At 51.6% G+C, this 13,460-nt stretch overlaps 1 protein-coding gene across 1 annotated transcript in view; it reads right to left on the bottom strand.

The window, feature by feature from the left end:
• Nucleotides 1-11,247, bottom strand: part of LOC125959578 (uncharacterized) — a 12,625-nt gene extending 1,378 nt beyond the window's left edge. The window contains exons 1-3 of the mRNA XM_049692404.1: nt 11,070-11,247; nt 10,799-10,949; nt 1,934-2,247 (exon numbers count right to left, since the gene is read on the bottom strand). Of these exons, the coding sequence (XP_049548361.1) occupies nt 1,934-2,247; nt 10,799-10,949; nt 11,070-11,247 (643 nt within the window). The remainder of the gene's footprint in view (nt 1-1,933; nt 2,248-10,798; nt 10,950-11,069) is intronic.
• Nucleotides 11,248-13,460: the final 2,213 nt, after the last annotated feature.

Genomic DNA, 13,460 nt, shown 5'->3' with positions numbered 1-13,460 from the left:
TCACGCATCAAGGACATACTTTCTCTTACGCTCTCTCTCTCTCTTTCTCTCTCTCTTTCTCTCTCTCTTTCTCTCTCTCTCTTTCTCGCTGTACTCGCTGCCTGTGACGCAATCGCGCAATGGCAGCATCCCAAAAGGCGTATCCACACATTCCGACAATTTGGCGTACCCATGGAGTCCCTGGAGTGCTTATGTCGTGTATGAGCCCACACCTATAGCTTACCACGAGGATCCCCACCCCCCCTGACCCCCCGGGGAGCTCGCGACGAGATAGCAGAACGCTGAGAAAGTTTTTAATTTGTAACTTTATCTCATCTCGGAGATCAAAACCGAACCGGTAAAAACCCGAAAAAAAAACCCCCGGACGAAACGAAACGATGATGATGACGGGCGGGTGGGTGGTACTGGAAGAATGGTGACTCTTTCATTTCGTGTTATTTTTTTTCCCCGTTCTAGCTTTCCATTATTTTTTCCTCCTTCCTCCATTTGTTGATTTGCTCTCTCTCTCTCGTTGGCTGGTTTTTTTTTTTTGTGCATAAATATCTCGCTGCTCTCTCGAAAGTGAGGGATTGGATTATGTTGCTTCACCTCTCAGCCCCACCCCCTGGCACCACGCCACGCTTCTATGTGTGTGTGTGTGAATGCACTCTCGCACAGTTATTTTCATTGAAATCGAACTTGATGTAACATACTTCGGGGCAACAGGAATCTGGCAGCTCGTACAACTTCACCGTCGGTAAAGCAGCCGCCGAGGTTGCTCCTGCAAGGTTTCCCCCTGGCTGGTGGCCACCGGCACGTACCAAAAACCCTTAGAAGCTAAAGGACCAGGGACGGGGGACGGGGGACCGGGGGCGAGTGAAGTGGAATGTTACAAACTTTTTCAATTTATTCTCCCACTCAATGCCCGCCGTCACTGTAGCCGTGCACTTAGAGGCAGGACGACTCTGTGATGGCTGCAAAGGTTGGCCCAACATACAGGTTCCTGATGAAAGTATACTTTCGCCTGAAATGCCCTCTGGTCCGGTTGCATATTAGACGATCTCTTCCGGATCAACAAGGCGAGCAGGAGGGTATGCAATAATAAGGACCAGACCAGCGACCAGACCAGACCGACCAGACCGACCAGACCGAGAGTTGGACTTCCTTTTGACTGATGCGGTCAGGTCCGAGGAGTCCGAGAGAGTTCAAATGCTTGGTGCAGATGCTTCTTCAAATGCTACTCGGCCTACCTTCCGGGTAAATCACTTTCAAACTGTTATGTTCCGGTACACCCTGTCGTGTCCGGGGGCAAGCTTCTGCTTACGTTTAACAAACAGCTTCCGAGGACCGACTAGCACAGAGCCTACGGGACAGATACAACGGTCCCTACACATTTGAGATTCACTCGTAAACAACGAATCACATAAATAAAATCCAATAACGGAGCATATTTCAATCTTTGCCTCATTCCCTTTTCTTTCCCGACCATCTCTCTGGACCATTCATTGACTGGGCGGAGGCCCGGAACGGAACTCACAGACAGCCCCTACTCGACAGATGACATAAACATATCGTTTTACAGCTTTTTTTTCGGTGTGGATCTGTCTTCTCCTGCAAAAAAGGGTCTCGCAAGCGTCCGTAACGCCCAGAAATCAGAGCGCTTAAACCCTCGCATGGCCATGCAGATATGCCCTCCAGCCATTAGTTAGAGCAACGTACCGCATAAAACGTTCCCGGGGATCCGTAACCAAAAACAAAAAAACAAAGAATCCGACAGACCTTGGCCTTGGCTAATACTTGGCGCTAGTTTGGTGCCCGCAAGCCGGTAACGCCTCGCGGGGGCTCCGGCCTCGGATCCCTAACAACCTCCCTTTTTCCCACCCACCCTCCCGGAATTCCCCCGGGGGTATTCCCGCATTCGGGAAATATGCTAAGCATTCGAAATATTCATTACCATTTTCATTATGTGCGCCATCGGCCGTGGTGTTGGTGGTGGCGATGCCGCCATCGCCGCTTGTTGATTTGGCGCCGAACGTGCTGTTCACAGTTTTATTGCCACCATCGGGCGCGGCTTCCACCATCGCTCGCATCGATCTTCCGGACGATAAAACGGTGCTTATCACATTAAATAATGTCAGCATCGGTTTCACCATGCCACTGTACTGCTGCTGGAGGCTCTGCTCCTCGTTCTGCTCCTGCTGCTGCAGCTGCTGCTCACGCTCGGCACGGTCCGCCGCCTCATCGTAGTCCTCCAGGCCCTGTTCGTAGCTGTTTCGCCATCGCCATCGTCGTCGTCGTAGCGGTCGTCGTCGAGTTGCCAGGAGTTAGGATATGAAAGAATGAAAGCAGAACGAGAACATGAGAACAATATGGCGTTTTTGCGGCAGGAAGAAGTTAGACCGGGATGGTACCGGTGCAGACAAGACAGGTTCTATGTGTGTGTGTGTGGCTTATTCCAAGGCGCGCGTACACTTTTTGGCGATGGCATTCGAGAGGCAGCGACGATCAAGCGGATGATAAAAGCGAGCTCGAGAGGAAGGTCGATTGGAGTGAAGTACCGTCAATCCGGTTTCGGATTTCTTTCCAAAGCGCGAGCTAAGTGATTTTACGGCTGTCGTTAAGTTGACAAGCGAAAGAGCGAAAGCAAATTGGTGACGTCGCGAGCACGCGAGCAGCCGGCGTGCCTGACTTCCGGACTGTCGGGAAGCTTATTAGTGTGCGTTCGACGACGACGAACGAAGGAGGCCTTGAGTGTCATTTTGCTTCTTTCTTTCTTTTTTTTTTCAAAATACAACCAACGAACGGATGCTTCGATTCGCTTCCAAAATCGGAATCCCGGGTTATAACCGTTGGTTAAGGAAGTTCGCTTACTATCACCATGGTAACCAACAGGACCATTGTCCTGCAGCGAGATTGGTATTTAGCACAAGCAAGTACCCCAAAATCCTTGCCGGTTAAGCAATAAACGCTCAGCACCTCCTCGGCTCGGGCCGGTCCGGTCCACCTGTCCACCCCCTCCACCTAAGCCTCCACCACCGCATGTAAGTGCCATCGCCGGTGCCAAAGGTACTGACACATCGGTATCATCATGCTGCGTCTGCAGCTACGGACCGATTCAGCACAATATAACTGCCCCCTCTCCACCCTCCCCTTCCTCGCATCCTCCACACATCGTCAGACCCCCAACGGGCAATGTTTTGGGCAAATGGCCAGGATAAGATAAAGCGAAAACAGAATTAAGCGATAATAACAATAAATAAAATTTAATTCAGTTGCTCCAATTGTTTTATTAGAAATAATGAACCAGTGGCAGGAAAGTGGTCCGCCACTGCCCGGTACCGGTGGTCCGGTGGCCCCGGTGGCAACGCAATGACCTCCGGTAACGACCCGGAACCGGTTTGCCCCCGGAACACCCGGACCCGGAGTGCCGCCGTTTGTTGTTGTTCTTTGCCGCAGCACGGGACAGAATGGTGACCAGCGGAGTGGTGGTGAAGCGTATGTTAGGCTAAAGCTCCCCGGACACCCCCCACCTCCACCGTTATGCGAACGTACTTCTCAGAGGACGATGCCGAAAAGGCTCGGCCTTCATTACGGGGTTCGGTCACGGCGATACTCACACACACGCGCGCACACACACGTATTGGGGCTAAATGTGGTCGAGATCTCCGGGCGCTCGTTTGCGCTCGGAAGCAGGAGTTAATGAGGCTAATGAAAGAAAAACCCTCCAGCTTCCTTTTCCAGCAGTCGTGTGTCCTTCGTCGCTCCCGTTTTCCCTCCTCCTCTACCAAAGTACCAAATGGGGACCAACGAGCAAAGGCATGGCATGCTGCTCGCGTACACACAGAGACCACAGAGAGCTGCGAGAAAGAGGAAAGGCATTTTATGGTGTGAGACTAACGAGGAAGGCAGAACGCGCAGTAAGGAAGAGCCAGAGCAGGAGGGGGGTGTGCAGATTATGATCCTGATTTGAGGTTCAAACGATAACAGAACGCACACTCGCACACACACGAAACTGGCGTTGGTAGGAGCCCATGCAGCACGCATTTATCGCATGCTGTGGTTATGGTAATTGATAATGTTGCGGTCGAATGTAAGGAAAGGGGGGGCCGCTCGTGGAACCGAAGAGTCCGTCGAAGAGGAACTGCTCAACAAGCCGCAACAATCGATAAGCCGGTCGTACACCGGGTTGCCCTTCGGCCCCGCCGGGGTGTGAGTGTGTGTGTGTGTGATTGGACTCTCTTCCTTTCATTTACTCGGCTCAGATCGCTTCGCCTCTCTAACCAGCTACCGAACCGAACCTCGGTTATTCCCGGTAGTAATGGGGCGCAAATTGAAACAAATGAGCTGCTTGCTTCCTGTGGACCCTATTTGCTTTTTTTTTTGCGTAGATAGGGTGCTCCGTTGGGAGGAATTTCGATGGAACTAATCACGATCATGCCAGGCAGCCTTGCCGTTGGGAAAAAGGGGAAACAGAAGATGGCCACGATGACGACGTGACAGGATAGTGGAACCCGGAAGGTCGTGTTTGGCCTGTTGATTGAATTCCGTAACACTCGGGAGTATCTCCACATTCCACTGTTGTCGTCGTCGTCGTTGTCGTCGTGGCGTAGTGTTTTGTTTGGGAGTGATACTTTTCCCCTCCCAACGTGGAAGGTGAAAATTTATCGCGTGGAAAACGTGAACCCAACACACACACACACGCGCGCTACGCGAGCTAATTATGAGCTTTGCAAAAGTTAAATCACTCGTGCTAATGTGAGTGCGCCCCGGTGGTAGTAGCACCGCTTATAATGGCTTCCGCTTAATGTGTTTAACCACAAAATGGCGCCGCCCGGAGGAGGACCCCATCTCGAGGGTCATTTGTTGTAAATGGGAAAAGTTCAATTGAATGATGCCTCAATCCGGGAGAAGGATTATCCCTTTGTTTGTATCACTTCAGCCTCACGGGGTTGGCGGGCGCATTACGAAGAATGTAAACGATGCTTCGCTACATTGCACACGTGGGTGGATGGTAAGGATTGGATTCTGTTACAGTAAATCGGTTTGAATCATCCCGGTCCTTGTCCCTTTTTTGCGCCAGAACAGTCCGATTCTGAATGTGTATTGTGGTTCAACGAGCTTGAATTGAGCTCGCTCGTACACACACACGAAAGGTCTTTGGTTCATGTAATCACCAGTAGAGGTCCACGAGTGTCCGGTGCACGATTCTTCCGCCAGACGTCACCTTCCGGAATGCGCTGGACACCTCCTCCCGAATGGTTCTCAATATTCATGGATTGCAGCCCGCACACACACACACACACACGGCAACTGTCACTGACATTCGCGAGCTCGAGGATTTCGCGTTGAATATTCAATAAATATTTCACCCATTTATTTATGATGCACCCCTTCGCATCCCGCATCCCGGTTTCTGTGGAGGAGCTTGAGCCCGATTTCACCGTCATGTTATGGCGAAAGTGCAAGAAAGCAAACAAACTGCAAGACCACTGCAGCACAACCCACAATACCCGGGACATGCGGATCTGCGGATTCGCATCCGATGGTGGTTGCGATGTGGCGGGGCACGACGACAGAGGGGTTGTCGAGGGGGTTTTTCAATTTATTTCCCACCGATACTGACCTTGATGGTGACCTCCTTTAATTAATGAGAAAACCGAAAGACACATAGGAGGGGGGGTCGAAGGCGGGGTGGGAGCGATGAAACATTAAAACACATAACCTCATCCGCAATATACACGAAATAATTATGAAAAAACAGAATATGAATAATCAGCTCCGATCCGATCCGCAGCAGCAGCAGCAGCAGAAGCACACATGATGCTGGTGCTGCTGGTGGTGATGGTGGCCATGGATGGTCCGAAATGGTGAATGGTCCTTGCTCCTTGTTTGGCATTTTGGGACCAGCACCAGCACGAAATGACCACCGCGGCTAAAAAGGGGGCGATTAATTATTCCCAGATCTGAGTCGCGAGGAGTTGTGTTACACCATTAGCAACGTTCTGCTCCTGTAATGGCGGACGTTTCTGTTTGCTACAGGGGCATTGCCTTCGGAATACATAACCTCACAATTTGCCTCAACCGGATCGAAGGTATGCGAACTGTTTCGTGCTCTCGAGCGCAATGTTTGCGCGATGTTTGATGTTCGAAAAGCGGGACGAATGCTTGTGTGGTGGACACAACACACACACACACACACACAACACGGGGCACTCCATTCCGGGAGTCTGTGAGGCGTCGAGCGAGCTTCGAATAAAAAAAAAACCTTCCATTTCGAATATAATGAACTTTGCTCCTCCGGTCCATCCATTAATTATATGCAATCGATTTAGCTGCCGGGATTTACTGGCCCGGCCCGGGGACCGGGGAATGGACCGGGGAATGGACCGGTGAACCGAACGGTGAACATCCGAACGGAATATCAATTTTCGGGTTGAGGGCTGGATAAAAATTAATTCTCGGACCTTGCTCCCTGCACCCGGCATACAGGCCAGGATATGTTGCATCCCCCTCGGGCATTTCCCCTTGCGACCCTTCTTCTGTACCCTTCCAGCTGCTGCTGCTGCTGCTGCTGTAATAAATGATCGCGTACGGCATAATTAAAATTAAAAGCTCAGCCCAACGAAACCCACCCACACACACGCATACACATACACAATGTGCGCTTTTATTCGTGCCACTTGTGCTTGCCCGGCTGTCCTGTGTGAGGATTAAGTCCTGCGGGAATTGTCGTCCTCGTCAACCGTGTGCACACACACACACACACGCACACGAACACGAACCCTCCCGGGACCTCAGGGATTGGTTTGACCGATCGAGCGTGCAAATTATGCTCCGGTTGAATAGATCGTCCCCCTCCTTTTCTGGTATGACACACACACACACACAAAATACAACAAAAAAATCCGGCAAAAGGGGAAGAAGCAGGAAGGCGAATGGAACGGTCGCTTTTACAACTCCAATATCGCCTCCCACCTCTAGCCCACCCACTAGGTCACCACCACCACCACAGAGGCGGTGATTGTAATTGTCAAATTAAGCGGTTTAATTTAAATCTGAGCCAAATGGCCAACAGCACAGGGACAGGGCGGGTAGAGAGTGAGGAGCAGGGCTCTCTCTCTCCCTCTCTCTTTCTTTCTCTCTCCGAGGTGGCCACCATTTATCGCGGCAAATTATGCAGAGTGAAATAATTCAACGCAACGGCCAATTCCGATTCGCGGCCCCCGAAGAGGGGTTTGGTGATTGGTGGAACCACGGCAAGCGCCGCGCGCCTCCAATCCTCGCCCTCTGTGTGTGTGTCTGGTGTGGTATATGGCGCACAATCACGGTATCCACCGACCGCATCGCACTCCCGTAGTAGACGCTAGTGGCCATCGAAACGAAACCGAAAGCAACAACAACCAGCAGCAAAAAATGGAGGAGCAAGTCGCAGGCCAAATAACGGGTGGGAGGGGGCTAACTGCAGTAGTAGTCGTCGGGCTACAGGACCACACGGACGATACGTTGGTCGAGAACCAACAACAAAGGTTCGACTCGAGGTAATAAACGAGAATCATGTGTGTGTATGCCAGTGGGGTCCAGACGAAGGGAAAGAAGGGGGGTTAGAGAGACCACCGGTCCCACCCTACCCGCCCCTCCGTTTAATGTTTGTTATTGCGGAGCATCCGGTGCAACATTAAACCTTGCTTCGATCATAAATTTAAATTCAATCTACGTATTAGCGCACGTGGCGCGCCGTTGCGTTCGGCCAAACACCACCAAACACCCCGGGAACACATGCCGCCCACTAGGGGGACTAAAGGGGGGGCCATTTAAAGGACGGAGAGGGGGTAGCAGAAGCAGCAAAAAACAGTGTCCCAACGGACCCCCCGCCCGGGACAGAACTACAATCTAGCCGAATGGCAAATTGGTATGTTGAGGCAATAAATTCCTCCGCCTAATCCAGGGCCCAGGCAATAGGTCCTGGCTCACGCGGCACTGGACACACACACACACCAGTCCTATGGGATGGGCGGACACACGGGGACTAGCTTAACAGCGCACGACAAGCATGTACCATAATTACTGTTAAGCACAGTTTTGTCCAGCTTTTTTGCCCCGAGGACGCACACCACCATCCGGTACGGTATATAGTGACTTCTCCTCTCTCTTTCTCTCTCTCTCTCTCTACTAGACGCAGTGGAGTATGTTTCCCGTTTGGAACATCCTTAGACCGGACATTGCATTACGTTTTCGGTATTAATTGATTCCGTTTCCTCCTGTTAAACATTACATTATTAGTACCGTCGACGTTGACCGATGCACAGATTTGACAGATCGGTCTACTAGGATTCACTACGAAGCAGCTACTTTTACGCTGTAGAGTTGAGTACTCGACAAACCGAGGTAGCGGCGCATGAAATGCCGCGATAAGCCGCCTATCTGGAATCTGCCCATCCAATGCACTCTAATCCGCAGTGCAGAGAAAGAGAGCTTAAAACCGTCGCAAAAGTGCCTCAGTCGCTCAGTACTAAGTGAGTCGATAAACGGTCCCAGACGATGATGACAGTAATTAGTTGGAGCACCAGTCGCAATGTTTTGCTTCCACTAATCCCCCCCGGGTCAATCGAGTCCAGTCCGACAGTCGATCATTTCCAAAGATGCTATCATCTATCGGCCATTGCCTGCTTCTGCGAGGTAACTACTTCTCACCTGCTGTCGGTAATCCGGATCCCGGAGAGGAGCTAGCCCGGTAGCACCGGAAGCCGGATGAAGATGAACGTCGCAATGCACCGTCCACCATCGCGGAGGTGTTAATCCCGGTGTCAATGGTGAACCGAGAAGCGATAAAAGGCGAGCGAAGAAAACTAATTTCTACCGGAAACCGATATTAATCCCAACCGGCGAACCGGCGTGCATGTGTGTGTGTGTGTGTGTGTGTGTGTGTGTGTGTGTGTGTGTGTGTAGATACTGTTGAATGGACGACCATTCAGCGTCTGGCGTCTCCATTCAATAGCCGGAAAATGAAGCCGGAGCGTATTTTTCCCTCACGCCATTGAGGTCCGTGTCGTGATCATTCATTTTATTTTTCCTTCTCGCTCAGTTGTACATTCAGGGAATTTTATGGTTTTCCTGGGAGTTCCTAGTACACCATTGCATACACGGCTGCAGTGCACAAACACAAGGCTTAGTACAGAGTCCTCACGCTTCTAATGTTACTGGTGCTGGTGCTGGTGATGATGATGATGTTATTGAATTGCAAATTTCGTCACAAAAACCGCCACATTCCTCCAACAAAATACTGTCAAAACTTTGCCCAAAAAACAAAAAAAAACCCGCATTCTCCACTCTACCCTGTTGTGCGTGTGTGTGTCTGTTGATGTTTTGCATTACATTTCGAAAATAATTATAACTTTCTGTGGGCACTGGAGCTGGAACTGGAGTGCATTCTCCCGAAAACACCTTTGGCCGCGCACTCGAACAAAACATAGTGCACCTCATCCCTTGCGTGTGTGTGTGTGTGCTGTATGACCAGTCCACCATCAGCCTTTTGCACCTTGGCCGCGGCGTCGGTCGCAATCCGCGCGAAACGTATCAAAATGATCCGGCATTGGCACAAAACCAACAGCCGCCGGAAAAGGATTGTACGGCGCAGGATGGAGGAGGAGGTCGGACGGTGCTGGCAGTGAACCACTAAGCGAACTATGCTGTCATGACACCCGAAGTTCATTAACACCATGCTCCCGGTCCCAACCAACCCAACCCAACCCAACACACCCAAATGCAAGCGAGTTGATGAATAGTTTCCGCAGTAATTAGGCAACTTTATTTGAGCGAGATAGCTGCAGCCATTTTAAGGGGAGGGGGAGGAAGCGCAGAAGCGACATGAACCAGACCCCAAAAACCGAACCGTCATTTGCATCTCGCCTGCATTACTCTTCTATGCCTCCTCTACTTCTGTGTGCCCTCCCGATCGTGACATACCTCAACACACACACGGACACGGACACACACGAGCGCACGCTGGCACACCCAGAATCACTCATTTTCCAGCAAGTGCTGCTATAACGTCCACACCATCTGTCCGGAAAGGGCCGGAAGCAGGAAAAACTCATTTTGGAAGCATTTTCCCGGGGTTTTGTGTAGAATTTTCGTCGAAAATAACTTTCGGCACCTCCACGCCACGAGCTCGTCGCGGTGCTGGTAAGTGTGGTGGTGAAAGGGGGTGTCCGATATGCACACGCGCCATGCAACCACCACCCACCATCGGACGGGGGCATGACGTGGAAGCTTCAACGAACCGTTATGATTTGCCGGCGCGAGTGCGACGCTCACTCTCAAACTCAAACAAAAACACCCGGAAAACCCCTGTCCGGGAACCCGGAACCCGGAACCCGGTGGCCGTTCATGTTCGAGCCAAAGTGTGTGCAGCACTCTCTGTACTCATGAAAGGAGTGAATGTGTGTGTCCGTGTGTCCGTGTGTGTCCGTGTGTGTATGGTTCGCCTCATTCACTTGTGGCTTATATGCCCGGAACTAGAGCGACATGCATCCGGAAACCAACACTCCTGATCCTAGGAAGGGATCCTGAAAGGAACACACCAAAAAGGCAAAGCGAGACCACGAAGGGACCGAGGACCGGTGACGGTTGTCGGTCAGTCAAGCGAAGCTACTCGAGAGGAAAAACGGGAATCGTCGTCGTTAGTTGCATTTCGTTAGTAAGTACCGAGCCTCGATTGCCTCTCACTTCAAGAGCCAAGTGGTAGTAGTAGTAGTACAAATCACGATTTCACCAGCACCGTGCACAGCAGCAGCAGGGCCTTGGCCAATCCATTACTTACCGGCTTAACTGCTTCACAACCGGCACTATCTTTGGCGTAGTCGCTACCGCATTGTATCCCACCGTCGTCGTTGTCGGTTGCCGCTCGTCTTGTCCTTGTAGTTGTTGTTCAGTAGTGGTCGTTTCTACTTCTACTCTTTCGCTCGCGGATCCTCTCGCACTCGCGGCAGCCCGGCCATTATTCGCGCTGACGTCTTCTTCTTCGAAGCTACCGTCGTCGTTCGCGCCCAGCAGCAGCACCGCCTCATCCGATGAACCGTCAGCGAAAGGACTATCTTCATCTTCCGCTACACTGACTGTGGACGGTGGGTACTGGCCATGGTTCTGGCCTCTCGCTTCGATGGCTACCGCCGGCCGACAGAGGGCTACCAGCACCAGGGCCAGGAGCAGGATTCGAACCAGCTGCTGCTGCATCCGGGTGGTAGTGACCGTACCTGCTCCGCTGTACATCATTAAGCCGTTCTTTGCTGTTCCTTTTTTTCGGGGGTAGTTTCCAGTCCAGATCAAATGCAGATTTGCTGCCACGAACGCGCGAACTCCCTCGGTGATGATAGTTGGTGTGATGATGGTCCGAAGGTGTGTGTAAGTGGCAAAGAACCCAGGCAGAGAGCACGCTGGCAACGTTACAACGAAGTGTATTTCCTATGAAGCTGTATTTTGGTGGTGGACTACCTTCCGTAGTCTTCTTCAGTACTGGAGGATGTTCTGGAGTACACTTCTCCACCTGTCTCTCTCGCTTTGCTGATTACGTTTCTGTTTATCTGAACGACTGAATAGCGGTGTTGTTCCCCGAAACGAGTTATTTGCAGCAAGGCACAGCAGCCACCTCGACTCTCGACTCACCAGACACCGGTAGACTCATTAGTTTCGATTTGAAAGAGATCTCGGGCGCTCCACGGACTCGGCTCGTGGATGACTGAATGAATCTTCTCGATAATGATACTCCAGTAGCTCCAGCAGCGTTCTTTGTGCTCGCTAGCTCTCTAGCATCTCGGTTTCATCATTCCGTTCCTACCGTTTCTAACGCGCAACAGCTCAGCTTGGCTCAGCTGGTTTGGTTAACTTTCGGTGTCTCTTATCTGCTTCTCTTAATCACCGACAAGACAAGCGAAGCGAATCGAATCGTACGGGCGCGGTTTACCGATGGAACGTGCCAACAGCAGACCCTGAGCTCTACACCAGAGCTGATGCCAGATGATTCCGATTCCCTGCACTGCCTGTTCCCAGGCAAATAAAATCCAATCCAAATCGGTTACAATCGACGCCGTGCTCCGTGGTTTTCTGCACAAGGAACCGCTCCCGTGCTCTCAACACCCTCTCACAATGCACACACAGACACGTACACACACAGGAGTACACACCAAACTGTTGCAGTCACAGTACACACACACAGCACTGGGGAACTTGGGAGACCACTCCACTCCGAGGAGTCCGAAGGAGTCCGTGGGGCGCGTAATGTTCAACAATCACCGCAAATATCCCGGGATCCCGGTGTAGCCGTCCGATCGTCTGAAGCGTTACTGGCGCACCGGATGGTACGGTCGGTGCTAGGAAGTATCGCCCAGTGTCGTTCTCTTCCGCCCCTCCCAGCGGCCCTGGTCGCGCCGCAACATTGTACCAAATGGAGCAAGAATATGCTATTCCAATTAGCACCTGACGACCTGCCCGCCCGGTCACTTCACCACTTCGTCTCCCGTCCGTCCGTTCTTTGCGTCCGGATGCCGCGTGAGACTCGTAACCTAGTTTGGAGCGCGGTTTCGATCACACATTACACGTTAGCAGGATTCCATCCCGTGTCCTCCCGTGTCCTCCCGTGTCCTCCTGGCCCCGGGGGGTTTGTGCCATTTGCTTTTGGTGAAAGTTTTTTGGAATCGAAAATCGGTTTCGGCCGATTCTGGAGAACCAAAAGGAGAGTGGAAAATGAGTTCAGACGTGTATGGGGACACGGTACAATGGCGTAGTATAATGTTCTTCCACCCTTCGTTTGATTTGTCACAATATGGCGTACGTCATGGAGTAGCTGCATTAGATGCATACTGATTCTGATCCAACAAATGTATTCAATGCGGTGTCCGGTTGGGAAAAAGATGTCCTGTCTGCGGGTTCTGATGCGTCTGTGCGTGCCCGATGCGTCATCAACCGGGGCCGGAAAGTTGATTAATGTCTGGCCGTCTAGACGGTGGCGTTCAACGTTCAATTTCCGGCCTCCTGTTTCAGTTTTTCGTCAATTTCCGCATTCGATAGACACCCTTCCCCCCGGTGTTTCTCCCGAGACAATTCGAGAGACGTGACAGGACAGGACAGGACGGGACAGACAGACAGACAAGGCAGACAGAATCACTTAATCACCGAGAGACCGATCGAGCGACTGGCACTTCATCTGCCAACTGTTTCAGCAAAACCGATTCCAGCTGACCATCACAGAATTTATAAAATCAGATCTCATTCCCAGCAGCACACACACATACACACACATGCGCGCAGCCATCGTCTGTTCTGGTGAATCTGGATCCAGCATCCATCGATGGATTAGCTCTTGCCTTGATGAGAATGTGAAGAATGTGGCTTGCTTTGGTTAGAATCAGAAGAGCAAAAAAAAAACTCAAACAAGGAGAATGCGACCAGTGACCAGGCAGCCTCCGGGTGCCTCAGGTGGGGAATCG

The sequence above is a fragment of the Anopheles darlingi genome, chromosome 2 (genome assembly GCF_943734745.1).
Source record: "Anopheles darlingi chromosome 2, idAnoDarlMG_H_01, whole genome shotgun sequence".
In the NCBI taxonomy this organism is placed as follows: Eukaryota; Metazoa; Arthropoda; class Insecta; order Diptera; family Culicidae; genus Anopheles; species Anopheles darlingi.
Note: the sequence above shows the minus strand (reverse complement) of the source record. Positions and strands in the feature narration are given on the sequence as shown.